The 27,291-nt window shown below is 36.0% G+C and overlaps 2 protein-coding genes across 3 annotated transcripts; one reads left to right on the top strand and one right to left on the bottom strand.

Annotated features, from left to right (window-relative positions):
• Nucleotides 1–1,276: 1,276 nt before the first annotated feature.
• On the top strand, nucleotides 1,277–9,334 carry b (glutamate decarboxylase-like protein black). Its single transcript, XM_074091348.1, has 4 exons — nucleotides 1,277–1,682; nucleotides 1,802–2,095; nucleotides 6,719–7,086; nucleotides 8,492–9,334. The coding sequence occupies exons 1-4, from the start codon at nucleotides 1,413–1,415 to the stop codon at nucleotides 9,093–9,095; spliced, it is 1,536 nt and encodes a 511-aa protein (XP_073947449.1). The 5' UTR covers nucleotides 1,277–1,412; the 3' UTR covers nucleotides 9,096–9,334.
• A 3,042-nt stretch (nucleotides 9,335–12,376) lies between these two features.
• On the bottom strand, nucleotides 12,377–26,509 carry LOC141430574 (multiple C2 and transmembrane domain-containing protein-like). Of its 2 annotated transcripts, XM_074091346.1 has the most exons (14): nucleotides 26,017–26,509; nucleotides 25,800–25,944; nucleotides 25,294–25,442; nucleotides 24,966–25,106; nucleotides 24,666–24,855; nucleotides 22,004–22,182; nucleotides 21,456–21,660; nucleotides 20,524–20,669; nucleotides 18,336–18,487; nucleotides 14,978–15,033; nucleotides 14,733–14,839; nucleotides 13,647–13,756; nucleotides 12,905–13,002; nucleotides 12,377–12,752 (listed from the first exon to the last, which is right to left on the bottom strand). In XM_074091346.1, exons 1-14 carry the CDS (start codon nucleotides 26,415–26,417, stop codon nucleotides 12,696–12,698), a joined length of 2,136 nt encoding a protein of 711 aa, XP_073947447.1. In that variant the 5' UTR covers nucleotides 26,418–26,509; the 3' UTR covers nucleotides 12,377–12,695. The 2 variants fall into 2 exon arrangements, with proteins under 2 accessions (XP_073947447.1, XP_073947448.1); XM_074091347.1 differs by lacking the exons at nucleotides 12,377–12,752; nucleotides 12,905–13,002; nucleotides 13,647–13,756; nucleotides 14,978–15,033 and having other exon boundaries at nucleotides 14,751–14,839.
• Nucleotides 26,510–27,291: the final 782 nt, after the last annotated feature.

Genomic DNA, 27,291 nt, shown 5'->3' with positions numbered 1-27,291 from the left:
TTATTTATTTGTTGAACTGCCTTTGTAATTAATTAATATCCATACTAATATTATAAATCCGAAAGTGTGTGTGTTTGTGTGTTTGAATATTTGTCCGTCTTTCACGTCGAAACGGAGCGACGGATCGACGTGATTTTTGGCATAGAGATAGTTTATTTTATGTGCCAGAAGAAGTACTTTTTATCCCGGAAAAATGGACAGTTCCCAAAGGAACAGCGTGCTATAAGCGAATTCCACGCGGGCGAAGCCGCGGGCAAAATCAAGTATAATTATATTAGAATAGATATATGGCGTGCCTGACACTAGATATTGACAGACTCAACAAATGAGCAACGTAATGAATTTACTTTTAAATGGCATTCTTCTCAGAGTAGAAACTTTTTTGTTTTTTATTGGAAACTTCTCTTTTTGGTCTCTGTTCTGAATTCAAAGATGGTTACATTAATTTGGAACATTGAATGAATATTTTTTTTAAATTAAGGTTGTCAGTATACATTTCAGAGAAAATGTAGGGGGATACGTAAATATTGCACATAAGAGGCATATATGTTTCTGTCAGGTTTGGTGGATACCATGCTTGTCACATTCTATAGCTAATTAATTATGGCATCCGCAGGGATACATCATTTTGTAAGATTAACTTGGATACATCTCTTTGTAGTTGACTGTACCTTACATCATCCATAATAGGTTCGTAGCAACAAACTCGCGGATCATAAAAATAATTATAGTTTTAATTGTAATCCAATGCTAGTTACAAAGTTTTTACTATACGTTTGCAGTTGATCAGCCAAGTAATAAAGGTCAGGTCTGACCTCCGAACGGTACTAATTAGTGGTACGCAGGTAGGTACGGAAAAAGTAGGTAACTTTGTCAAGGCAAGAAAAAACGTAATTGAATTGATAAGGAACAAAATATAAGCATGTAATTTTAACCTTTCAAAAAAAGTGAATTTTCCGTTACCATTTGGCGAAACCATTTGTTTGGGATCCGAAAAAAATTATGGTAGATAATAATATTATATAAACGTTATGATGCTGTTATAATAACGACCTTTTATTAAAATTAGCGATATAATTACCTCCCAATAAAATTTCCATTTCAATTATTCATGCTTCGCCCGATTATGGCAAACATCTGAGTTGTTCCATTCGTAATCGTACTCCATGGTTTGGAATAGATCCTAATTTGTATAGATTTTAATAGAGCTAATAAAACATTTTAACCTTACAAAGTGAATTGATGCCGGTCAGTATTTAAGAAGGCTACGCAATGAGCGACGGGCTAAAACCGCTCAGCATTCGCGGCCACTCGTAACGTCGACCGACTCAAAAGTACTAAATGGTTTTATTTTAACTTTAATTTCCGTGAATGAAACGATTGAAAGTGAAGTGAAAGATAGACCGTGCACGATGCCTGCCGATTCGACCATCATCGTGGTTGGTGGTGAAGACAGAGGGAAAGATGATTCCTCGTTCCAGAGTATCGCAGACAGAACGAAGCACGAGGACTTTATTCGGCGCGCCGTGGATCTGTTGGTAGACAGAGTTGTCTTTGGAAGGTCTCAAAGGAGTTCTAAGGTGGTGGAATGGGCTGCTCCGGAGCAAATCAAGCAAGCTATAGATCTGAAGCCTCGAGAAGGACCGCTGTCTCACGACCATCTCCTTGGGATTATTGCTGATGTGAGTGTGCTAGTGATTTGGAAGAAACTGTCTGGTTAAATAATGATATAATATTATCTGGTGCTGCTCTAATTAGGTACTAATGATATTTAAATAATATATTATTTGTCTTAAAACAGGTTGCACGTTATTCGGTCAACACAGCCCATCCATATTTTGTGAATCAGCTGTTCTCCTCGGTGGACCCTTATGGTCTGATTGGACAGTGGTTGACGGATGCGCTCAACCCAAGCGTCTACACGTATGAAGTGGCACCAGTCTTTACTCTGATGGAAGAAGATGTTCTTCGTGAGATGAGGCGGTTTGTCGGCTGGTCCGATGGAGAGGGCGATGGAATATTCTGTCCTGGAGGATCAATTGCCAACGGATATGCTATCAGCTGCGCTCGTTATTACTTCTATCCTGAAGTTAAGGTTAGTAATTAGATGAGGTATATCGTACGAGTATTTTGTATAGTTATACGATTTGGTAAAGGTATTCTGTTAGTTTTTCTTTGTTGCATAGACGTATTTTATCATCAAGTATGTCCTAGAGTTTAATTAATTGCTGATTTCATATGAAAAAATCCCTACTATATATTTACTTGGCGTTTGAGCGAACTGGACATGTTATTTTAAGGGAACCTTACTTACATACTTACAGACATCTGAACGGCTACTTAATCAAACTTTTCATTAATGACAGGCAGTTGTAATCTTCTCCAGCTCTTGCGCAATTTTTATCTACATGCAATATGAATGTTCTGAACCAATTCACTAAATATGCATGAGTGTAGTGTTTAGATTGCTATATCTACATAAAGTCTCGACATCCATTTTCAGTCAGGGTAGTTTAGAAAACGGGGTTTCAGGAAAAAATTGGCTGATCGGATGAGTGTAAGTTTCCCATTATAGACTGACGAGAGTTCTGCAGGTACGGTTTAAAATCGGCCGTTGTTAAAATGAATCGTGTCGTGCCGTCGTTTGTTAAAAACTATGTTAGTTCCAAGACAATCTAGACTTTCTAGGCCATTGAAATAACTCAAATTAACCTATAATTTAATTAGGCGCGGGTATTATCTCAGGTAATCTGCAATTATTATACCAACTGAGATTGGTTGATTGTGGTTAGTGCAGGAAACATAGCATTCGGTAGTCACCTTAACCTCGATACACGATTGCGTGCAAGTTCTTTGAATAAACCTTGGTATACTCTATTATTTTCTTAGTTTAAATCTACTTTAAGATAATTAATATTTAAGTATTCTGTTAACTTCCTTAATATAACATTTTTATTCCGTGTCAATCGTTACAGTAGTTCCATATTTCAATATAGCCTCCAGCAGGGCTTGGTACTACGAAACTCGAAGTTCGTATCGTACCGTCCCTCTCGCTCTCGTATTAAATAGTATAAAGTGTCAGAGGGACCGCACGACACGAACTTCGAGTTTCGAGTTTCGTAGTAGCCCTGCTGGGTAACCCGGTCAAGTGAGGACATAAAACAATAATAATTTGAACTTTACTTGATTGATGTTCGGTTCAATTTGTGAAAACAGAAATTTTACGTCGGGTCTCAGGAGGATAGTTCCGTTAAGTTAAACCTTTTCGGAACTTTAACCGTTACTTCAATTAGCGGAAACTAATATCACGAGTTAAAAAACGAATGTTTGTAAACGACTGTTTGTTTCTGAATTAAATAAATAAATAAATATCACCTATTAATTGCCAGTATAAATAAGATGTCAATAAATAGGTTTAAGCCGTGATGGCCTAGCTAGTGGTTTGACATATGGCCTCTCAAGCAGAGGATCATGGGTTCGAACCCCGACTCACACCTCTGAGTTTTTCGAAATTCATGTACAAAATTACGTTTGAAAAACCACGAGCTTTACGGTGAAGGAATACATCGTGAGGAATCCTGCAAAAAAATCTTGAACTACAAAACCCAAAGTTACAGATAAGCTAATTACTTAAAATAAGTAGTAGACGATATACGTTTTACAAAATATACTTGGAATTATATCTAGACTAATATTAAAATTTCAAGCAATTTTAATCAGATATCCTGATAACGTTACCGTAAATGAAATGCAGAAGAAAATTAGCACTGAGCCACAAGCATATTGGAAGAACGTACCTATACCAATGTCAACGATTAAAAATATGTCCTAAGACATCTGTAGACTGTGAACGAACTTTTTCGACTGCCCTAAATTTACGTCGTTATGCACTCACAATTGAAAATTTGGAAACAATTTTAATCCTTCTTTTTAAATCGTGAAAGTGATTTTGCCCATAACCTAATTATATAAATTATGGCAAGATAAATAAAAAAAAATTTTTTTTATTAAAAATATAAGGAAGTCTCTATTGTACGGTACAGGGTTATGTTTTCAAAATGACGGGCGCTATTACTATATCAATTCTGCAGGTTGTCTGCTATTTTTCATAACACACGGTCAATGTTAGCTGTGGATTCCCTGAGGCCCCTGAGCAAAAACAGCGCCGGCCCTAGGGTTAGGGTAGCCAACTTTTTTTACAAGAAATAAAGTATATTTAGATCTGAGAAGGGAAATAAACTGTATTGTAGAAAAATGACCAGTATTTTTTTCATTTCATGTTTTAAAGACAAATTTTTGGATGTTTCTTGCACTACTTATCAATTTAGTATCATTTTTAAAAGCCTCATAGATCTCGTCAAACCAAACTAAAACTAAGATAAATTGACAGATTCGTTCTGAAACACCGCTATTCTGACTATGCGGCACTGACTTAGTGTGATGCTGAAAACAGTATTTTGCATGCTTTACTTTAGTTCAACAGTAAAAAGTATACTGTAGTGAAAACAGTATAATACTGTTTTTAACAGTATAGTTGGCAACCCTACCTAGGGTAGAGCAATGGGAGCGGTCGCTTTAGCCGCCAGATGGCAAGGAGCGCCAATCTCCAGTTTCCATGAAGATAAAATTATCATGGCGCCTTCTGAGAGGCGCGAAAGCGGTGAAGACAATCTCGCTCTATTTTCATCTAGGGCTGAGTTGGCGGTGCTTTTAAATTAACATTGCTTGTAATTCAGCAGAATTAGAAGCTATAATCTCACTATAACACAAATCACACAAACACACACACACACACACACACACACACACACACACACACACACACACATGCATACCCATCTATGCTTCGGTTAACCCCCCCCCAACTACTTTTATTAAAAAAAAATTGATATTTATAAAAATAATAATATTATGATTAATTTGTCTTTAGTTTTACATGCTGAAATAAAAATAATTAGGAGTAGGTACTTTAAATTCATGTTAAATAAAATGAATATTGTGGCAGCTACGAAAAAAAAATAAGATGTGATGTAAGCTTATATAGCAACTAAAGAGCAGAGGCTCAAAATAGCGTCGTAGCGGTCTTCGTTACAGTATTATGGTATTTAAAACGTGGAATCCCTTCAGTGACGTGATATAGTCATATAAGGTTGAAGACCAAAAAGTTGCACACCTGTTAAAGCTGCGTTAGCAGGTATTTATAATTACTGTTAATTTTTTCCATTGTGTCACGAAAATTATCCATACAAATGTATTATTAATTTATGTGTCACAATGGAAAAAGTTCATGGTAACTTAACTACCTGCTAACGCAGCTTTAACAGGTGTGCAACTATTTGGTCTTCACCCATAAACGTTAACGTTGTATATTACCAGCGAAATTTTGGTATTTTTTTTCTTTAGGTTTAGCCGTAAGAGACAATATATCGCTCAAACGTTTCTCTTCGCTCGTAGGCATTTTGTCTGCGAGAACATTCCATGATAAAAAGCTACCTGATTGTTAGTTAAATACGGATTGCATCTGTGGGACAGTTTTCGCGAAAAATTAACTGACGAAAATTAAAACATAATAATAATTCTAAGGTATAAGTATTATATGACGACCGTATAGCCAAGTGGTTAGAGAATCTGACCATGACGCTTGAGGTCCATGGTTCGATCGGGTATGAATAAAACGAATGTTAACCTGACCGAATGTGACCTGAATCTTGGATTTTTAATTATGTATTTATGTATTATTTATCTATATAAGTATATATGTTTATCCGTTGCCTAGTAGGTACCATTAGTACAAGCTTTGCTTCGTTTGGAACTAGGTCAATTGGTGTAAATTGTCTAAGGATATTTATTTATGTACATTTTTTAAATACATTCACTAGTAGCTACATATGCAGTAAAATTATATTGAAATTGTTAATTTGTCACAAGGACACAAAATAACATAGTTGTCGCTAATTACTGGCAATGAGACCAATACTTTCGTGACACTAATAATGATTTCTTGATCATAATACTTGGCACAATTTGACACCAAACATTATATTCCGTAGTACTTAAATGTAAGCCATCAATGGAATTAACCTCGCGATTTTTCTAGAATGTTCAAGCTGCTGTAGCCAACAGATTGTCTTAATAACTGGATAATTTGCGCAATCGTGACTGACCTCGTCTGGAAAATAAGACCTAGAAACACAAACAATAATCTGCTTTACTCGAGTTCGTTGATCTTGATGTCGCAGTGCATTTTCTTGCTGGGGTCAATGCCATAATTGCATAATTGTAGATGATACGTGCAGATTATTGAGATAATGTATCAATCCATGCCGTTATTACCATTTATCTCTTATTTTCTTACTTTATCAAGATAATTAATTAATTCCTCTAAAATTTAGTCGTATTTTTAATATTATACAGGGTGGACGTCACCAATCATGGACATGTTAAGCACAGTAGTATCCAGTAATGGACAGCAAGGATTCAATGCCTTATAGCTCACCATTCATGAACTTTACCAGTTATGATCATCAGTTATCTGCACATAAGTGTTATTAGTTTTAGAAAAAGTAGCGTCCGTTTCTTAATATTGGGTTAGCGGAAAAAATATTCCATTATTGGTTCCTGTCCATGACTGGTGCCCTCACCCCACATGTTTTTAATTTTGGAGTACGGAATGAAATTCGCATATTTTCTAAATTAAGCCTTGATTGAACGTTTTCAGAGCAAAGGTGTATATGCCGTGCCACGTCTGGTTTTATTTACATCGGAACTGGCCCACTACTCCACTAAGAAGCTAGCTGCATTCATGGGAATCGGAAACGACAACTGCATCTTAGTAAAAACTGACAAGCTTGGCAAGATCGACGTGGATGACCTAGAGAAAAAAATTGAAGAGTCCATTGAAGATGGAGCAACTCCGTTCCTGGTTACGGCAACTGCTGGAACCACAGTTTACGGTGCTTTTGATCCTATAGTCCCGATATCTGCGTTGTGTAAGAAATACAACGTTTGGTTGCATGTGGACGCTGCGTGGGGAGGCGGTGCTTTAATGTCTAAGAAGCACAGACATTTATTGAATGGAATTGAGCTGTGAGTGCTTTTACTTTAAACAATATTTCTGCTTATTATATATCCTGTATTAATGTTCAGTCTCAGTCGTAAATATACTTTAACAATGAAGTACGTCTCGTTCGTTTCTCGTCTGTCGGTCTAGGCTTTGGAAATCGAAAAGCGACAGAAAGGGAATTGATAGGAATAATATTCAGAGCTCTCACAATGCACTAAAAGCACTGCGAAGTCCGGACGTAGACAAACGACTGGCGGAGCGGATGAAAATTGACGGCATTGCCCGAATGCGGACTACCACTTCATGCGCAATCAATTCCTGTGAAAACGATTACAACGCGTTTCACAGGCTGCTGTTAGTCAGATTTTTCAAATCTTTTTTTTGTTTTGCTGCTACGAGTTTGGCGGCTCCATGGGTTGACATATTTCTTCAAATTAAACCCGGATTTTTAATTCCACGGAAAAAATTTAAACAAAGTTTCGTCATTGTCAAAGTGACATTTCAGGAGATTTCAGGGTATGGGCCCGCTATAAATATTATATAAAGTGCTGTTGTTGCCATGTTTTCTTCTATTTTCGATAAAAGAGCCGTTTTTATGAGAGACAACTAACAAATCGTCTATTGACCAAGAAGTACACGGACCGGAGTCCGTCCTTTCATACAAAAATGAACGAAAAACATCGGAAAACGTAACAATGAAGAACTCAACTACAATAAAAATATAATAACAGTGTCGCCAGTAAAAAAAAAAAACCAAAACAAGAGTCACTGGAAAACGATTACGAATTCAGTCTTGAATGTTAGTGCATTGAGTGACGTCTCGCGTCAAGCGGCCCACAGCTTAAAAACCCGGATAATACCAGGCCAATAAATAAATTATGCATACGAAAACAGTACTCTCTTTGTATATTAATATATCAAAGCGTAGTAAATACCAAGGTAAAGATTTTCATCAGTAAATTAAAATATTTTATCTTGATTAAGAAATACAGTTTTTTAATGGGAAGTCGATTTCTGGCAAATGTAGAAAGAATAAAATATCTTGAACTCTGCAAATGTTTTTTGATAACGGCAACACCTTTGTTTACATTTTTCCCATGGTATTAAAAATCCGGGTTTAGTAGAATTTACATGATCTAAAATCAATTATCACATTTATTTCTACAGGGTCATGCGGTGGGTCACGGTATCGGGGTGACATTTACGGTACCGCTTGAGCCAACATCGCGCTAAATCTTAAACGCTAATTTGAATTGTAAAAAATATTCATTTATGTATTCAATAGCGTCATCAAATAATGAAACATTGGTCAATATGCCCTTGGATTTAAATTAAATATAAATTGGATTTAAATCAGCAATTTATTTGAATACTTAACAAAGAGTTGTGATGACGAGATAATTTTAAGCGAATGTTTTCAAATTTCAGGGCGGATTCTGTGACGTGGAACCCCCATAAGCTCTTGGCAGCCCCGCAACAATGCTCCACGTTTCTAATTCGACACAAGAACGTACTCAAGGAGGGACACTCTTGCAATGCCAAGTACCTCTTTCAGAAGGACAAATTCTACGACACTTCATACGACACAGGCGACAAACACATCCAGTGCGGTCGAAGGGCGGACGTCCTTAAATTCTGGTTCATGTGGAAAGCAAAAGGCACCGAAGGTTTCGAAAGACACATCGATAAGATTTTTGATAACGCCGCGTTCTTCTTAGAACATATCCGTCAGCGCGACGGCTTCCGGCTGGTGCTCGACCAACCTGAGTGCACCAACGTCATGTTTTGGTACGTACCAATTTGCCTTCGCGGCCGCGAAAACGACACGGATTATAAAGAAAGATTGCATAAGGTTGCACCAAAAATAAAGGAACGTATGATAAAGGAAGGAAGTATGATGGTCACTTACCAGCCGCAAGGTGATCTGGTCAACTTTTTCCGCATCGTTTTCCAGAACTCTGCCTTAGACCATAAGGATATGGTTTACTTCGCCAACGAATTTGAAAGACTCGGAAAAGATATCGCGGTTTGAATTAATTATACGATTAAATTAATTTCACTGTCTTGTGATGAAATATTGTACAAGTAGTGTGTCATGGCCTGTGATTAAATAAAAAATATAATTTATATCAATGTATAAACCTAAAAATGTAATAGTTGCAGTGTTGTAGAATAGTATGTATGAATAAAACGTGATGTAGTTTGTAAGGTTTATTTAGTCGTTTTATTTATTTCTGATATTTACTTACGAATTAATAAACATTTTTTTTTTTGAATTTTATTTTGATATTATATATTGTTGTATATATTGTTGATATTCACCTTCAAATTAAGGACTCATAATTACGTAACAAAAACTATAACATTTTAAAGAAATCAAACATTATAATTGTTTGATATTTGGTTTTATCAGAATTGCTAATGATTATCTGATAATAATTTACGTCTTTGCATTGCCTATTCAGAGTATTTTGATAAAATAAAGATTAAAGTTAATGTTTCAAAATGACAGCATTTGACACAAAATTGTTCAGAACAGTGGTACTTATCTCTACGTCCAGTACTCATATTGGCTTATATAAAATACATATATATTGGATGACAATACAAATACATCTTGGGTTCGATTCCCAGCGCTGGTCTCTTTTTCTGGTTTTTCTGTGCATCCATGTCTCAGTTTGTATTTTCAATACAAATACAGTCAACAAATAACTAAGTACAGTCAGCAAAAAACTTAAAAACTAAGTTTACTTGCATTTTGTCGAATTATAACCTAAGCAACAAAAAGTTTGTCACTTCAAAGTTCAATATTTAAAAAACCGCTAAACCGATTTTGATAAAAAATGTCTAAGAACCATCGCTAGAAAACCTGCTTTCAATTGAAAAAACCGTATTCAAATCGGTTCACCCGTTTAAGAGCTACGGTGCCGCAGACAGACACATACAGACACACATAGCGGTCAAACTTATAACACCCCTCTTTTATCGTCAGGGGTTAAAAAATAAACCAGTGTGTATGTATATAACAATAAAGGTATGGTATGTTTTTAGACTCTTCGTTGCACATAATATTTTCAATTTAAGAATACAAACAGAACAAAAAGTAGTAGGTACCTACAAAGGAAAATCGAAAGTAAAGAACTCAAATCTAGTGATGCATTGTTCACAGCTTGTTCTTCGACTCTGGTTTATCACTGATACTAAATGAAATAGAGGCGCAGTCAGTCGACAAATAATTCAGTGATATATATTGTCGTGTACCTAGGTACACCCAACGGTTAGCATATTGTCCTAGTTCACGTCGAATTGACATATGGATGGTTCCCTTGTTAACATGCAGTACTTGCAAATTAGCCACAAGCGTAGCATTATAGATGAACAGGAGACCTAAGTAAGACTACTTAAATTAATCTTTGACACTAAGTAGGTATGTATTACTTTTAATTGAAATTCCGCAATTTTACATAATTCCCATGACACTTCCCAACAATTACATCTTAATCTTCATATTAGTCGTATAAAGAACACTACTAGAATTTTAATGTGTCTTCTCTTAGCGGTTAAGGTTTTGAGATTCTATCCCGTGGGGATATCGGGATACAAAATAGCCTACGAGGTTCAAGCATACATAGTGTCATCGACATACCAATTTTCATGCAAACCCGATCAACAAAAGTAAAAAAGTAACAACACACACACACGCACGCACGCATGCACGCACGCACGCGCGCACGCACGCACGCACGCTGGCACGCAGGCACGCACACACACTCATACACATATGCACGCACGCACGTAAGCGCGCACGCACGTGGTAAGTAAGATTTATATGATAAACAATTTATTGCTATTAAACGCGTTAAGCTATTTTTAACCGACTTCAAAAAAGGAGGACGTTATGATTTATGTTTGTTACCTCAGAAATCCGTCGTTTATAAACCGATTTGTAAAAAAATGTTTCGTTCGTAGGTCGGTAGGACCTTGTGCAAGGTCCGCCTGCATTGCTACGACCATCTTGCTCGCTAATCCTGCCGTGAAGCAGCAGTGCTTGCACTGTTGTGTTTCGGCGTGGAGAGTAAGCCAGCCGGTGAAATAACTGGCACTTGAGGTATCCCATCTTAGGCCTCTAGGTTGGCAACGCATCTGCAATACCCCTGGTGTTGCAGATGTTTATGGGCGGTGATGATCTCTTACCATCAGGAGACCCACTTGCTCGTTATATAGGAATGCCTTGAATTAGGTCCCATAAGCACCAAATCAGGATCTGATGATTGGATCCTAAGGAAATCGAGGGAACTCTTCAAATATTATAGGGACACCTATGGTAATTTGGATACATTTAGTAGTAACTCGCGCATTAGTAAGAGTACTTGAAAAAAAAATCATTTGATGAAAAAAATATACTGATGATGAAGACCACATTTGACCAACGTAGCCGCTACTCAATAACAAGTACTTCACGGGCTGAATTTCAATTACTTTAACACAGTTGCTAAGCAATTTATGCTCGTCATAATGTATATAGTGAAATGGAACGGGTGGTGAAGTACCAGGACTCCTCAATAATGAATGTCTCTGCATCGGAAAAAGCAATCTTTCGTAAAAGGTGACGAGCAGTTGACATTAAACTATTGTATCTTAGATTATTTACACTTAAAAGCGCGAAAAAAAATATAACAAAAAATTTAACCGACTACAAAAAACCATGAAAATATTTGTCTACCAGTCTGAACTCGGTGCATAAGCATGAGCCGGTAAGAGTGATTGAAACCCAATATATAAGTACCTAGTATGTAGGTGAGGTAGACGACTATAGGTCTACTCCTGCTGGCTCGTGCTGAGGCACCGACTTCAGACTGTTAGAAAATTATTTTCGTGGTTTTTTTTTAGTTGGTTAAATTTCATGTTATAAATTTTTTTACGCTACTCGTGGGGTGTATCATTGACATTATTTTAATGGTAAGAAAAATATCTAAATGGTAGGTTTTATTCGTTTCTCCGAAGAAAAGGATCCATTATCAATAAACTGAACTAATTTACCTAGCTAAACCAAAAATTTTTTAGCGGAAAGAGGTTTTTAGCAGAAAACAAGATAAGTACATTAATGTAGTTCATGTGTGGTTTTATCTTTAATGACGAAGACGATGGATGCATTACTGGACAACGATCATGTCAGGGGGAAAAATTAGAAAACTAATTATTTATAAACAGTTCACATGTTGATGACAAGTACCTAGTAAGGACAGCGGAGCTGTTAAGTTAATCGCCATACTCGTAGCTGTTGTTCTAATTAAAACAATAATTGGTAATTATAAAGTATTATTTATTACTAAACATTTAATTTAACTAAATAATTAGTATTCATCCAACAGTTTTCATCGCTAATAGGTACAACCATCACCCAAAGTGGTCTATCAATTTTTAAACAATTTCCTATCAAATTAATATGTCGCTAAGTCGAACTTTCAAGTTAACAGACACGTCTATTGGCGTTATTGTTTTATGGCATGCAAACAATTATCAACTTTAGGGTGGTAGACCACATATTTGGCTGATGATGGTACAAGTATCTTTCGGTTAATGTAATATTAGGGCTCGTACTTTAAATAATCGTAAAAAGAACCAGATCATTTTAAAACTTAACATTGTCATCCGAAGTTTCTTCTAAGGGTAACTCTCGACAGTCAAGCTGGAAAAGAAAATAACATTTAAATAAATAAATTATTATTATTGAACTTGTTTCTGTGATGATATATTTAATCGATGGTTAGCGGTCGTTTAAAAACTTTGTCATGATGTAATTTTTAGCTGCTTGCAGTGAAATTAATTAAAATTCCTTACCAAAATTTCGTCATCAGGCACTCGAGAGAGCAAATCTAATATCTCGTTATTCGGTATTCTGTTCGGACGAAGAATTTTTCGCGTGAACTTGTGGATACCTGGAAAGGATAAATAAACTTAAATAAAGGTAATTAAAGGTTAAGGTACTTAATTGTTAATTAAAATTAAGTGGGTTTCGTAAAACCGATTAAACTAAGAGACCTGTGCGAGTGAGTCAGTAGCGCTTTTTAGTGTTAACTACGGACATTGGACTCCAGCTCTATGGTGCGGAAGGCAAAGGGCAACCTCCAAATTATTTTCTTAAGAAAGTTATCAAGAAGGTTAGTGACTATTCCTTAACCAACGGCCACAACCAACCGCTCTGTTAAGAATTAAGATTGGTTTTTGGAATCTTTTTGTATTTTTTATTTTAATTCCAATTTTTTTGTTTTTTTTAGTGGTGTAGCGGTATAGCACGCGGTACGGAATACCGAGGACCTGGGTTCAATTCCCAGTGCTGGTCTTATTTTTCTGGTTTTTCTGTGCATCTATATTTCAGTTTGTATTTTCAATTTCTGTTAAGAATGTTGCGATTAAGAATAAATATTGAAACCAAACTATTAAAACAGTTATTGTCGCAAAGTGATAGAGCGTATGTACATGTAAAAAAAAACTCTTTTTCGGTAGTTTCTGTGAGCGCGCTATGACGAAGTTATCGGAAATGAGTAAAACACGGTTACGATAACTATTTTTAGGAACTTACCCCAGAACATGAAAATATATTTGACTGGAATGAGATACATCACCAACGAAATAACGAGGAGAATGGCGATGGTGAGGCAGCTAAGGAACGGTACAGTAAAGTTGAATAAGCTGGAAAACATAAGAAAATTTCATATGTTAGTTGTTAATTTCCTTTTTCATAGGTACAGTCACCTGCATCAATATCTGCCTCAGCGGAACGTGCAAATATATCGGAGACGTCCTAACGGTCTTAGAAATAGAGTCGTTCTGATATTTATGCACGCTTGGTTATGTCATATATTGGCGCTGGTGATTGTACACCTCTATTGATGATGTCAACATGGCATTAGTAGCACAAACGTTCCAACCTGGGTCATGATTCAATTTGTTCGAATACTTCCGGAATTCGCAAAGTAACTTAATAATTCGAAATTCTTTTTTTGATTAAATCATAACAGAAGCAATAAATAATACAGTCGAGTGGAAACATTCGGGGTCACTACTTTTATGTCCTCCACTTTTCTCGAAGACGGCTAGACCACAGACCTATACTTGACCGATTTTGAAAATTCATTTTTTGCTATTTTTTTGTTGTTTCTTTAGTTTGACCCATTGTCGTCAAATCAGGGTGTGATGATCCCTGAAGAAATTGAAGGAATTCTTAAAATATTAGTGACACGCACGCCTATCGAAATTTGAGTTTTTTTTAGACTCCCGTGCAGTTGCTCTCGGAAAACATTATTTAGTAACGTGTATCTTCAATAAAGCCGATAGTTTTATGGTCAAAAGTTAAATTTTCAGTAGTTATCGATTTTGTAAATGATTTTTCGCAATCTTTCGAATGAGTTAACTGCCTTAGTTTTCATTTTAGATATGTTAGTGACCTGTAGTATAAGTAATTGCTCTTGAGTGTACGTGTTTACCTTTTTATGCTTAAACATGTTCATTTTAAAATCAGGAAAATAGTAATTTATCTACTAAAATTCAAAATCGGAAATATTACTACATGTATTATACTTGTCATATACCTGCTAAAGTAGGTAGTTTGGCTATAATTACAAGAAGCTTAATTTCATTTGTTTAACTCAATAGGCTATGGACTTACTTCTTAATATTTTCACCGTAGCTAGCAAATTGTCCAATGAAATTCTGCACGTACTGAACCATTTCTTGTAGACTGTTTATTTTTTGTCTCAATGATGTCTTTTCTTCCTAGAAATAGCAACAATAAATCTTTATAAGCTGCTTTCACTTATTCCTTTCATTTTCATATAATAGATAGAACCATTTTATAGTTAAATTACGTTTTTGCGTTTAAGTACAGTTCTTTAAAAAGCGAGTTTTATACACCTTTTCGTTTTTTTGTTCTGCCAGTGCTGTTTCGTCTTCTACGAAGTATTTTCTCCCTAAAATGTAACAAAAAACATACTTAACGCATTCACTGCCACCTGACTTCCACAGGTGCCACCGACGCACATGTGCGTTCAAAATGTATGACTAATTATGACAGCGGCACTGGGCGAAGTTCTGAAAACGCATATATGCGTCGGAGGCAGTGAATGCGTTAAGCACATTTATAATTTCACATAAAAGCCGAACAAAGTAAAAAGTATAATTTTCCTTTGATTCTACTAATAATAAATAAATATCATGGGACACTTGACACCATTGACCAAGTTCCAAACTAAGCAAAGCTTGTACTATGGGTACTAGGAAACGGATAAACATACTTATATAGATAAATACATACTTAAGTACATATTACACACCCAAGACCTGAGAACAAACATTCGTATTATTCATATACAAAATATCTGCTCCTGCCGGGAATCGAACCCGGGACTTCAAGCCTCGTAGTCAGGTTAACCACTTAGCCATCCGGTTGTCAATAATAATAATAACAGTAATGCGAGATTTTGTGTATGCGTACACTTCCCCGCAAAACGGCTTGACGGTTTTGTATGAAATTTGGTGTACGACACTTAAAAAAAAATCTTCGATTTGGTTGAGCAAACGTTTTGCTAATAAAGAACGTTAAAAAACAAGTTCTACATAATTTCTCACGTCACTCTAATGCATTCTGAAGGAGTCGTGACCGTTAAATTCCAAAATCCTGACCGTAACTTTTTTTTTTTTTATTCGACTGGATGGCAAACGAGCAAGGAATGAAATTTCGCATGCATACGAGTATATTTCATGTAGGTAATGTAACTAAAGGCCATGATGTAATTGTTGTAAATTTTATAAAACTCCGAAATTTAAGTTGAAATGCCACAGGTAAAGGATATTTTGTTCATAAATACCCCCATAAATAATAGATTTGCGTATTGTAAAGATAAATAACGTAGTTTAGATGTTAGAGAGCAGATGTCATTTCCGCAGCGGACGGATTTATCAAAATAGACGTACAATGGGGCCATTTGCGGCGAATTCGCTGAATGAATAATTTCATCTGATCATTGAAAATTTGCAACGCTCCGTAAATTGCCGAGTTTATTGGTTTATTTAGAGAGCTAATAAACAATGGGGATTTGTTTGAAGTGCGACGGACGAGTGGAATTATGAAAGTTTTGTTGAAAAGGTTATCAACGTTATTGTGGTAGGTAATAACTTGAATGTAAATTTATGTATGTGAAAAGTATTGCAAACGCGATAGGAATGTTTACGAGTACTGCCTTTTCGCAATGTAACGTTTGGCAACCTGTTTCATTTCGCAACTTTTCATTTCGAAAACTCTAAAACTGTAAATATTTCATGATTTATTTCAGGGCCATCGTGTAGAACCCTTTAGGTTAGGTTAGGTTAGTTTTATAAAAATCCTGAAATATTTACAGTTTCAGATATATTAAACAGTTGGGAAATGAAAAGTTGCGAAATGAAACAGGTTGCCAAACGTTATTCGCCGAAACATTAGTAAACCGAATGTTTAAGACCCTTCCGAAATATTATCTTTTTTTTTATCGACTGGATGGCAAACGAGCAAGTGGGTCTCCTGGTCAGAAAAAATCAAGTACAGAAATTAAGGTAAAAACAACAGTAAAATTAGAACTAGCTGATTCGCTTAAAAGTCGCCGAACTAATGTCGTTCAGCTTGACGAGTACGATCTATGTTTTAATTATTTGCTCCTGTTAAAGGGCCCACCCGTTATGTAGGCAAATATAGTTTTTTTTTTAGATTTCGAAGAAGTTAGTTTTAATTTTCCTTTTGTCATAATTTACTTATTTGTGGCCTTATTTACTTAAAAGTGGTCATTAGTTCATTTTTTTTTTTTTTTTTATACGACTGGATGGCAAACGAGCAAGTGGGTTGATGGTAAGAGATCACTAAACATAAAAGTTTGCGTTAGTAAGAAGTGCATATTAGCGAGCGCATTTGCACAAAGTATTTTTTAATAGCATATCACGCATTCACAAAGTATTCCACATTGTTTAATTTTTAAACCTCTCGTGAGCGTTTTGTGCAGCCACCGATATATGAAATAATGCAGTATAGTGCCGCTCCGTGATTTATCATCTGTTGGAATGTATACAATTAAAATAGTTGCGTTGAAACACGCAATCCGGCAAATTGCCGCACTAATACCTACTATATCAGGTTTCAGAGACATAGGTACAATATAACTTGGCAAATAGTAAGTAGATATACTTCGTTTTTTAGCATTAGAAAGAAGGTAAGCGATCTTGAAGTGTCTTTTTATTGAAAAACACACACATACACAAACATCACGCCTGTATTCTCAAATGGGGTAGGCAGAGCACACATAACGTTATCGCTTTCAGTAATTTAAGGTTTTAATTTTGACAAAAACGGTACCTACAATAGTGACCTCTATATCCCCAGTCGCCTCTTACGATATCCACACGGAAGATATGGAATGGAATGGATGGATGGATTGAAAAACATTTTTGAAAAATAAGTCACTGCAAATATGTAGCAATTAGCAAGTACATGTGATACATGCTTTTGGTATACTCGTCAAGATTGTTTACCTTTTTTCTAATGCTAAAAAAAACGAAGTATTTAAGTCTAATATTTTATTTGAATTTGATTTTTAAGTGGTTTGACCTATGGTCTCTCAAGCAGGTGCAGGTTTGCAAGTTTTTGCACGTGGTAGGACCTTGTGCAAGGTCCGCCCGGATTGCTATCCATCTTGCTCGCTCGCAACAGTGCAAGTACTGCTGCCGTGAAGCAGCAGTGCTTGCACTGTTGTGTTTCGGCGTGGAGAGTAAGACAGCCGGTGAAACTACTGGCACTTGAGGTATCCCATCTTAGGCCTCTAGGTTGGCAACGCAACTGCAATCCCCCTGGTGTTGCAGGTTTCTATGGGCGGTCGTGATCTCTTACCATCAGGAGACCCACTTTCTCGTTTGCCATCCAGTCGAAAAAAAAAGCAAAAAAGCAGAGGATCGAGGGTTCAAACCCCGGCTCACACCTCTGAGTTTTTCAAAATATGTGCAAAATTACATTTGAAATTTACCACGAACTTTAAGGTGAAGGAAAATATCGTGAGGAAACCTGCACATACGTGCGAAGAAATTCAATTGTGTGTGTGAAGTTCCCAATCCGCACTGGACCCGCGTGGGAATTACGGCCCAAGCCCTCTCGTTCTGAGAGGAGGCCTGTGCCCAGCAGTGGGACGTATATAGGCTGGGGTGACTTTGTCTGAATTGGGCTTCTGATGCATTTAAAAAATTAAAAGCGACTTACAATGAAACAAGAAGTAGTTTTCTGGCCGATACCAGATGAATGGCACAAGGAGTATCAGAGGCAGCATCCATACTCTGAAGATGGAACACATGACCAGCCACACTGTCAGGGCTATAAGGTTCCAATTTCTTGACTCCCATTCGAAACAGGTCCTAGAAGAGATACATGTTAATGGTTCTGTATATATAAATAAATAACATCAAATACAGTAGTTACAATTGAAATTCCGGGATATTACAAAATTCCCCTGGGAATCACCAAAATTGATATCATGATCATTATTGAGGTTGTGTCCAACTGTCTAAAATTTCAAGATTGAAGAACTAGCGGTTGAAATTTCAAGATTTTATCACTATCCCGTGAGAATGTCGGGATAAAAAGTAGCCTATGTTTTAATCCAGGTTATAAACTAACTTTTTGCTAAATTTCATCCGAATCCGTCCAGCCGTTTCAGTGTGAAGAAGTAACAAACTCACTGTACTCACTCACAAACTTTCGCATGTATCTATTATAATAATCCTTCTAATACTATTATTGGGAGGGTCCGAAGTACTAGGTGGAGGTAATGAAATCTATCGCAGCGCTCATAGTGGCCAAAAGAAGAAATAATCTTGGCTCTGTCATCTGTCATACTCATATGAATCTGTCATTAACCAATTTATATAGACTTTAACTACCTAATTTTAGAAATAGATGTTTCTGTTATGATGCGAGCTTGAATTATTGAACACTGTCCCTGTTTTGTTCTTAATTCCTCTACATCTCGGATATGTCCAGCTATAATTTTTCTTATGAAACGGTTTGTGGTTGAAATTTTATACTGAGTGATACTCACAAAACCGGTCTTCAAATGATACTTATTTTGATCTGTAAACGATATTGAATTTATTACTAGCGATATAAGAACAATTATATAATTTTACTGTTATTCAAAGAAACCAATAAGATAGCTTTATCTTTTCGTTTTACAGTAAAAGTAGGTACAACTAAACATGAAGTAAACAAACCCTGACATAACGAAAATAAAACACACTTTTTTAATAAATTCTACTTACCTCATTTAATTTTAATGACCAAAAATGAATGTCCACCCAAATCATTGTATCAGTAATTTTGTATTATAAATTACCTAATTACGTTATAGGTTTGATTTTTGTCACAATGTCGCGATGAAATTTCAAAACGTCAGAGCATCAGAGCCAAAAAAGTTGCGGACGCTAGGTGGCACTAATGTCGTGCACAGAGCCAATAAATGTGAAAGTTTGTGAAGATGTTTGGAGGTTTGTATGTTTGTTACTCGATCACGCCTAAACCGCTGAGCCGATTTAAATGAAATTCAGTATACCGATAGTTTGAATCCCATTCAAAATGGTAACTGTCAAACATTTAAAGTTCATCCTGTCGATACGGTAAACTCTCCCCTTACATTAAAAAAAGTGTTTAAATAAAGGTTTCGAATCGACAATATTTATCCACATGTAGATTAATGTAGAATAATGTAAGTAAGTAATGAAAAAGGATTGATATTTGTATGTTTGTGTGGTTGTCCGTCTTTCACGCCGTAACGGAGCGACGGATCTACGTGATTTTTGGCATAGAGATAGTATATAGGCCAGAGAGTGACATAAGCTACTATTATCCCGGAAAAATGCACAGTTCCCGAGGGAACCGAATACCACGCGGGTGGAGCCGCGGGCAAAAGCTAGTATATGATAGCAAAAGCTATATATATGGTATTAGTTTATCACGTTAAACACACGAGTAATATGTACCTCAACCTTTCGACCGCATTGCAGTGGCCACTTGGCCAGTATAGATAACGTTCCATCTGACTCTTAGGTGTCTATTAGGCTGTCCACCCGAGATGTGCGAGGATGTGTTGGAAGAAATGTATTTTTCATGATTCATTTACCCATCCTCGCTCCGCTCAGCTGTTTCCAATAGAGTTGTGGTAAAAAAAATATATAAGAGGGGGAAAACGGGAATGCGGGTCACCTGATGGGAAGCAATCACCGTCGGCCATGGACACCTGCCAATTCAAATTTGTCTGTCGTGTCGTGTTATGATGGTCATCTCTCTCTCTCTCTCTCTCTCTCTCTCTCTCTCTTTAGCTTGTGATGCAGTGATGCGACTCAACACAAGCCGTCAGAACACACTACAGTGAAAGTCGTTCATGTTGAAAACTCACTTGATAACTTTGAAAGCATCCAAAATCCAGGCGCACACCGCCTTTGCTCGTGACAGGTTCTTGCTGAATATGTGCCTGTCTAATTTGTCTGTCGGCTCCAAGTATTTAGCTTCTTTCGGATTTATTACTCGTATAGACGCCCGCGCCTGGAGAGTAATAATAGTAGTTAATTCATCGAGGGGAGTAAAGTAGAATCGATTGTTCATTTAAGAGCAACCACGCAAGTTTAGTAGTCTGTACTAAACCTCGAGTGATATAAACTGCTTTATATTACTGAAGTAGTATAAAAGAAAGTATATAAAAGAATATACAATATAGTTTCAAAATAAAATTTTACACAGCATCAAGTGGGTACCTTTTATTTTTCATACATTGCTGTATATGTATAAATTTAGTTTTGTTGATTTATTATTATTAATTACGAATCATTAAAAAATATATACAAACTTTTTTGTTTGTGGCTGTTGGCACTTGATTTCCTTGGTCTTAGAGGAAGATTTCACTCAGATTGCGAGTAAATGAAATAGCAATAGTGGAAACAATAATTGTTCACTTTCTGTGTACCTTATATTTTTCATGCATTAATATATTATTAAATATTTTTAGTTTTATAGATTTATTTTGATTGGCTGGATTGATGTTTAGTTTTAAATAAATTGAAAATTATAAAAAAATAAAAACTTTTTTATTTTTTTTCGTTGACACCTGATTACCTTGGTCTTAGACGAAGATGCACTAGAGCACTAGAGCATAAAAGTCATTTTATGTCGCCTAGATTCAGCATAAACACGAACTTTACGAGCATGTGAAATGAAAAAGTAATTTTATGTCATTTGTTTAGCCCAGCATAAATACAGTTAAAGAGCACGAAAAGTGAAAAATTTATTTCTAGTTTACGTACTCGTATAGGTATAAACGAAAGTAACACTTACGAGATTCCACGTAACTCTCATTTCTAAAAGTATCCTCGGATTATTTCCTTTAGCTCTTTCCCTCTGTGTGCTATCTTTAAGAGCATACCACTTTTTTTCGCCATTTTTTATTTGGAGAAGAGGAATGGAAATTTTTCCTATTATTTCAGACTTCTTTTCTTCTTGAACTGTAACTTCTAAAAGTGATGTGATATCGGTCACTGTGCTAAAATTCAAATAAATTCAAGTGATAATAATGAAGCATGTATGAGTTGGATAGAATTAGGTACATAAAGTCACAAAATTAAGAAAATAGATTGCATTCTTAGCAGTTGGGCCCTATCTAGTACCAAGTTATTATATTTGTTATTGAACTTTATATTTAGTAAATCCGTGGAATTTTTCTGTTGATAAGTGAGAGTATACACTTATATTTACTTATAAAGTCATTGTTCGCAAATGTAAAAAAATAACTTGTTTAAATTGTAACAATAGCAAGTGGCGTCAGTGGAAATCTCAAATATTTATTCCTCAATATCTTAACTTTAAACAGTATTGAACATACTAACTAGCTCATTATTCTCATCCAATTAGGTTCGTTCGTTTTGAACTCCGTATGTGTTTGTAGTCGGTCGTTGTTCAGTTCTAAGACGCAGTAAGTATCATTTACTGGCAATCCTTTCGCTCCGTATACGAAGATAGATAGGCAACCGACGTCACTGTAGTCATCTTTTAGACGATACCATGCCTGAAGTTGAAAATAATACTAATTTTGAAGGACAATTAAACTAAAGTATTGTCAGGCCGATTGTTCGAGCGTTTGAACCGCCTCATTTATCTGTACCCTTAGTGTAAGTTTTCGGTTACAAAATACGTCTCGATCGCGTTCGCGTTAAAATCTAAATTTGTATGCAAACACGAACAGCGCCTCTAGCGGAACGTTTGCGATGTTCGTGTTTCCATACAAATTGAGATTTTAACGCGAACGCGATCGAGACGTATTTTGTAACCGAAAACTTACACTAAGGGCACAGATCACATTTTTTACGAATTGGCTGTAGATTTTAATGTTGTTTTCGATTATTTGTTAGAGTTCCTGTATTTCTATCAGATAACTAAAAAACTGTATCAGAACATTCGGCCATTTTTACAGAAAAGTGTCCGGAAAAATGAGACGGTTGCAACGCTCCAAAAATAGTCCGTCAGCCTGTAAGAAATTCGTAATTATGAGTTTTAAATATTACTTTTACGTTTAATCACAAACGTCACGTGTTGCGTATCAAGTCAAATATTTTTTTTATTCTACTTGATGGCAAACGAGCAAGTGGGTCTCCTGATGGTAAGAGATCACCACCGCCCATAGACACCTGCAACACCAGGGGATTGCAGATGCGTTGCCAACCTAGAGGCCTAAGATGGGATACCTCAAGTGCCAGTAATTTCACCGGCTGTCTTACTCTCCACGCCGAACACAACAGTGCAAGCACTGCTGCTTCACAGCAGGATTAGCGAGCAAGATGGTGGTAGCAATCCGGGCGGACCTTGCACAAGGTCCTACCACCTATACCAAATGCGATGGGATAGCACTTGTTTCACATATTTGTATAGTCACCTGCGTTAATATCTGCCACAGCTGAGCGTGCAAAAATATCTGACACGTCCTACCGACCTTAGAAATAGAGTCGCATTAGATATTTATGCGCGCTTTAGGCCCACTTGCAGTAAACACATAAATCTCGAGTTAGCGTTAAGCTCAGTTTAGTAGTGTCAAATTGTATGGAACTGTCAAGCTTAAGCCTGAATTCACTACTAAATCTAGATTTATTTTTTCCTACGAGACGGCCTTAGGGCCTAAATACGCTAGATGACGCGGTTTGCACGAAGTGGGTGGACGCCTATTGAAAATTTTTACGACACGAATTTTACCTGTACCCGCACCTGCAGGCGTGCACCCCAGGGATGTGAAAAAATAATCGATTATGGAAATAATCGATTAAAATCGATTTATTTAAAGTAAAAATTGATTTTTATACACGCGATTTTAATATTACAAAATAATAGATTAATAACCGTTTTTTTATAATCAAAAATCAATCATAGTCATTTCATTCATCTGCCACCCCCCCAACATTAAGTATGTATGCATGTAAACTCTTTATTGTACAAAAAAAGTAAACAAACACAATTGTCAAACAATGAGATAATTGTACAAAGGAGAACTTAGGTCTGGTCTTTTATAACCCGGAGCGCGAACTATAAAACAATACTATTTCCATGGAGATAATATCACATTTAACGTCATCATCTGTTCGTCTACGATGGCAGCCCTTCTGTGCTTTTGAAACAGTTTACTTCATTAATTTTGCTAATCAAACATTTACTATTGCGTTTATTTTGAAATTAAAAAAACAATACAAAAAAAATCGATAAAATATAGCAAAATCGATTATTTTTTAAGAAAAATCGATTATTCATTAACCGATTTTTCATGCTTAAAAAACAATCGATTAATTAAAAATCGATTTCTTATGTAGAATATCACATCCCTAGTGCACCCGCGCCAGCAAGCGTAGGCCCTTACTGTATCAGATATTTGAAGCTGGTGACTATAGCCACACTTAATCGTATTTTCCCGCGTGCTATACCGCTACACCACTGATGGTCAACATCTATGCCGTAGCCCTCATCGAGAAACTTTTTCGGCACTCCATTGGAACTAACCGCTCACGCGGACAAGAGATATCGTTACTAAGCAATCAAATTAAGATTGGTTTTTTGGAATCTTTTTTACTCGCGATCTGTCAAATTTCGGATGGGTGCCAGCCCAGCAGGGCTACTACGAAACTCGAAACTCGAAGTTCGTATCGTACCGTCCCTCTTGCTCTCGTATTAAATAGTATAACTTTCAGAGGGACCGCACGACACGAAGGTAGTTTTTGGTAGGATTGGTAGCAACAATTTTATGTAGGTATCTGTCAAATTTCATAAGACCGCCAGGTTGACCAACCTAATATTAGACTTTTTTACACTATGCAATTGCATGCTAATTTTATAGCAAAAATACTTGTGTTACCTCTTTGGTGGTGCAATTAAAAAAAATCAATAACAATGCAATAAAGGATTTTCATATATTTTTTCTGCTCTAGAGCAGAAAAGTCCCGTTTTGCGCCGGGTATTTATTGCGGTTATGATGAAATTAAAGCATAGTTGGATGAAAAAGTACATAATTACACGTTTTTGTCTAAAGCATTCCCGCTTCTTTTGTTTATCATATTCTTCAAAATCCAAGATCACGTTGTCCAGATTCGTGCCGCTTATCGTAAGCAGAATGAATAATTGCGCATTCGCCGCGGCTCCTTCCAAATCCAACCGCAATTTGTGCGTCTTTTCCTTCTCAGTTTCCGACAGATCTATGATGCTCCTGAAAAATTACAATTCCACGTTTCCCGTTGTTCGTCAAAAACATTCCTATAAAGGAATCATAAATATTTTGTCATTTCAAATTAAATTTATGGTTGCAAAATAAGTCACCTTCCAAGGAAAATGTCTTTGTCCCATAAGGAGATTTCCAGCATATTTTCCTCGTACAAATTAATATTGAATAATTCCTGCCATTTGACAGGTGACGTGCTGCTTTTAACAGTTTTCGATTTGAACTTTTCAGAACCTAACCTGTGAAACAAGAATATCTTAATAAAATATACAACGTATTCTACGAATTCAAATTGTATTTTAACGTGGTAACGTGAACTTAGAGAACACTTAGGTAATACTAGCAACAAAGTTTGCGTAATAAAGTTGTGAAGGTTAAATAAAAATTAATAGACAAGGAAGTATTTTCGCGTCAACTTATTCTTACTTAAATCGGCAAGATAACAAGCGTGGCTTGTCCTCCGTTGTTTCGGTTTCCAGTGCTGTGGCCTCGATGAGTGCAATGGTGACTGTACCTAATTTAGTCTTTTTGAATATTTTTGTGATCTCTTGTCTGGTTGTATTACTCAATATCAACTGCAACAACAAGAATACAAATGAGAAATCAAATAGGTAAATCTCTCGCGACAAGTATGTTAATTTGGGGCACGAAGGTACTAAGCTGATCATTGATGCCGCCCTTCCGCATGACTGGCTCACTTTATTTTTGTTTATTAATATAAAGAGACAATAAAGTGCTTTATTAAATTACAATCTATCCTATGTAGGGTAATTAATAAGTAATTTATCTTTAACTTAAACTATATTTTATTATTATTAGACTGACTCACAAATTTTTTTTTTTAATTAATTAACACAGACATGATAAAGCGATATCTTCAAAGAAGTCTCATAATAATATTATATTTTCAACTACAATACTCAGAAAAGGACCTTTTCGACTTTTGCCTCTTTTTCTTTCTTCTTGTCTTTACGTTTTTCTTTTGCAGCCGTTATCCGAGATCCAATTTTGTTACGTATTGAAATTTTTGGCGTAGGCGATGGTGGTGGCGTGCTCTCAATCGGTAATTCATTTAACCTGTCAATTTAAACATTAAATCCTCAATAATCGACTTTCTGATAAAGGTTTTAAAATATTATAAATACTTACGACTCGATGCTCGCACTTAGAAAACTGTCATTGTGATTATCAAAAAACCTTTCAATTTTCTTTTCTGTTTCAGACGGTGTTTCGGAGTATGAATACGATTCGGTGGCATCTTGAACTAAGCTATCATAACCCTTTACATCCTCGATGACTACGTTGAAGGTTGGAAGTGGTTTTTTGTCATCAGAACTGACCGAAATTTCACTGTGTTGGCTTGCACTATCAGCATCTTTGTCTGTTTGCACAAACACAAAATCTCCGTTCAACGCGGTTATCGAGTCAAATGATTTTGATTTTTCTAGTCTTCTTTGCATCTGCTCGTATTTGTTTTGTATCCTGGAATGTATCGAGGCAAAATGTCTTTTAGTTAGACTATCGGAATCATTCTTTTTGAAAGTTTCCATTGTTAATTTGCAACACTGCACTTGTTTTATTGTTTTTCTTTTCCGCAGTAGGTTGACGTTTTTGCACGATTACCTAACCAATACTAACACGGACAAATAGTAGACTGACATTGTAATACCGATAAGCATGGGGAGTTTTGTGTCTGTATCTAATCTCCGAGTTGCTTATTGATTATTAGATACCAAAATTATCTACGTTTCGAACAGCTATTTGTGCACTGGCAAAATTAATAAGATAATAACAATTGCTATTTAAATTTCAACTTTTATGCATGAAAGTTTTTCTTATCTATCTAATATGTTTAAATGAGCAATTGTGGCATATTTTATTTATTTCGGGGATCTTGAAAACGGCTCTAACGATTTTGTTAAAATTTTCTAATTGGGGGGTTTTCGGAACGAATAATCGATGTAGCTTGTTCCTATTACTATGCACATAACTTTAATCTAAATTCGTTCAGCCGTTTTAGCGTGAAACAAAACAAACCTTCGTTTATAATAAATATCACGGAGCACTTGACACCAATTGACCTAGTTCCAAGGTATACAAAGCTTGTGTTCTGGGCACTAGGCAAGGATAAACATAATTAAATATGCAGATAGGAAAGATACATACTTATATAAATAATTAGTGGTCATAATATGTTCAATTTCGCAATTGGATTGCCAATTTGTTTAGCTATTTTAAGTCTTTTACATTAGTGAGGTTCCCTGTTACCAACTAAACTAGCATTAGTCATTTACCTATTCCTATTGTTAATGAATCATTTAGACCTGTTTTATCTCTCGGATATCTTTCTTTATTCCGACGGACTTGCAACGATTGATGTTTTTAAGTGTTGGTAATACTTAAGCGATAAACACAGGTGGTTGG

This window comes from Choristoneura fumiferana, chromosome 8, assembly GCF_025370935.1.
Source record: "Choristoneura fumiferana chromosome 8, NRCan_CFum_1, whole genome shotgun sequence".
NCBI lineage: Eukaryota > Metazoa > Arthropoda > Insecta > Lepidoptera > Tortricidae > Choristoneura > Choristoneura fumiferana.
This window is presented reverse-complemented; position numbering and strand designations above follow the sequence as displayed.

What these genes read in the sequence shown, in the direction of transcription:
- b (XM_074091348.1), top strand. Translation starts at nt 1,413, where the DNA reads ATGCCTGCCGATTCGACCATCATCGTGGTTGGTGGTGAAGACAGAGGG. An exon ending in TCCTTGGGATTATTGCTGAT is followed by an intron (nt 1,683 to 1,801) that starts GTGAGTGTGCTA and finishes GTCTTAAAACAG; the next exon opens with GTTGCACGTTATTCGGTCAA. An exon ending in ACTTCTATCCTGAAGTTAAG is followed by an intron (nt 2,096 to 6,718) that starts GTTAGTAATTAG and finishes GAACGTTTTCAG; the next exon opens with AGCAAAGGTGTATATGCCGT.
- LOC141430574 (XM_074091346.1), bottom strand. Translation starts at nt 26,417, where the DNA reads ATGGAAACTTTCAAAAAGAATGATTCCGATAGTCTAACTAAAAGACAT. An exon ending in TGGATGAGAATAATGAGCTA is followed by an intron (nt 21,661 to 22,003) that starts GTTAGTATGTTC and finishes TTTGAATTTTAG; the next exon opens with CACAGTGACCGATATCACAT. An exon ending in CAGAACAAAAAAACGAAAAG is followed by an intron (nt 14,840 to 14,977) that starts GTGTATAAAACT and finishes TGCTATTTCTAG; the next exon opens with GAAGAAAAGACATCATTGAG.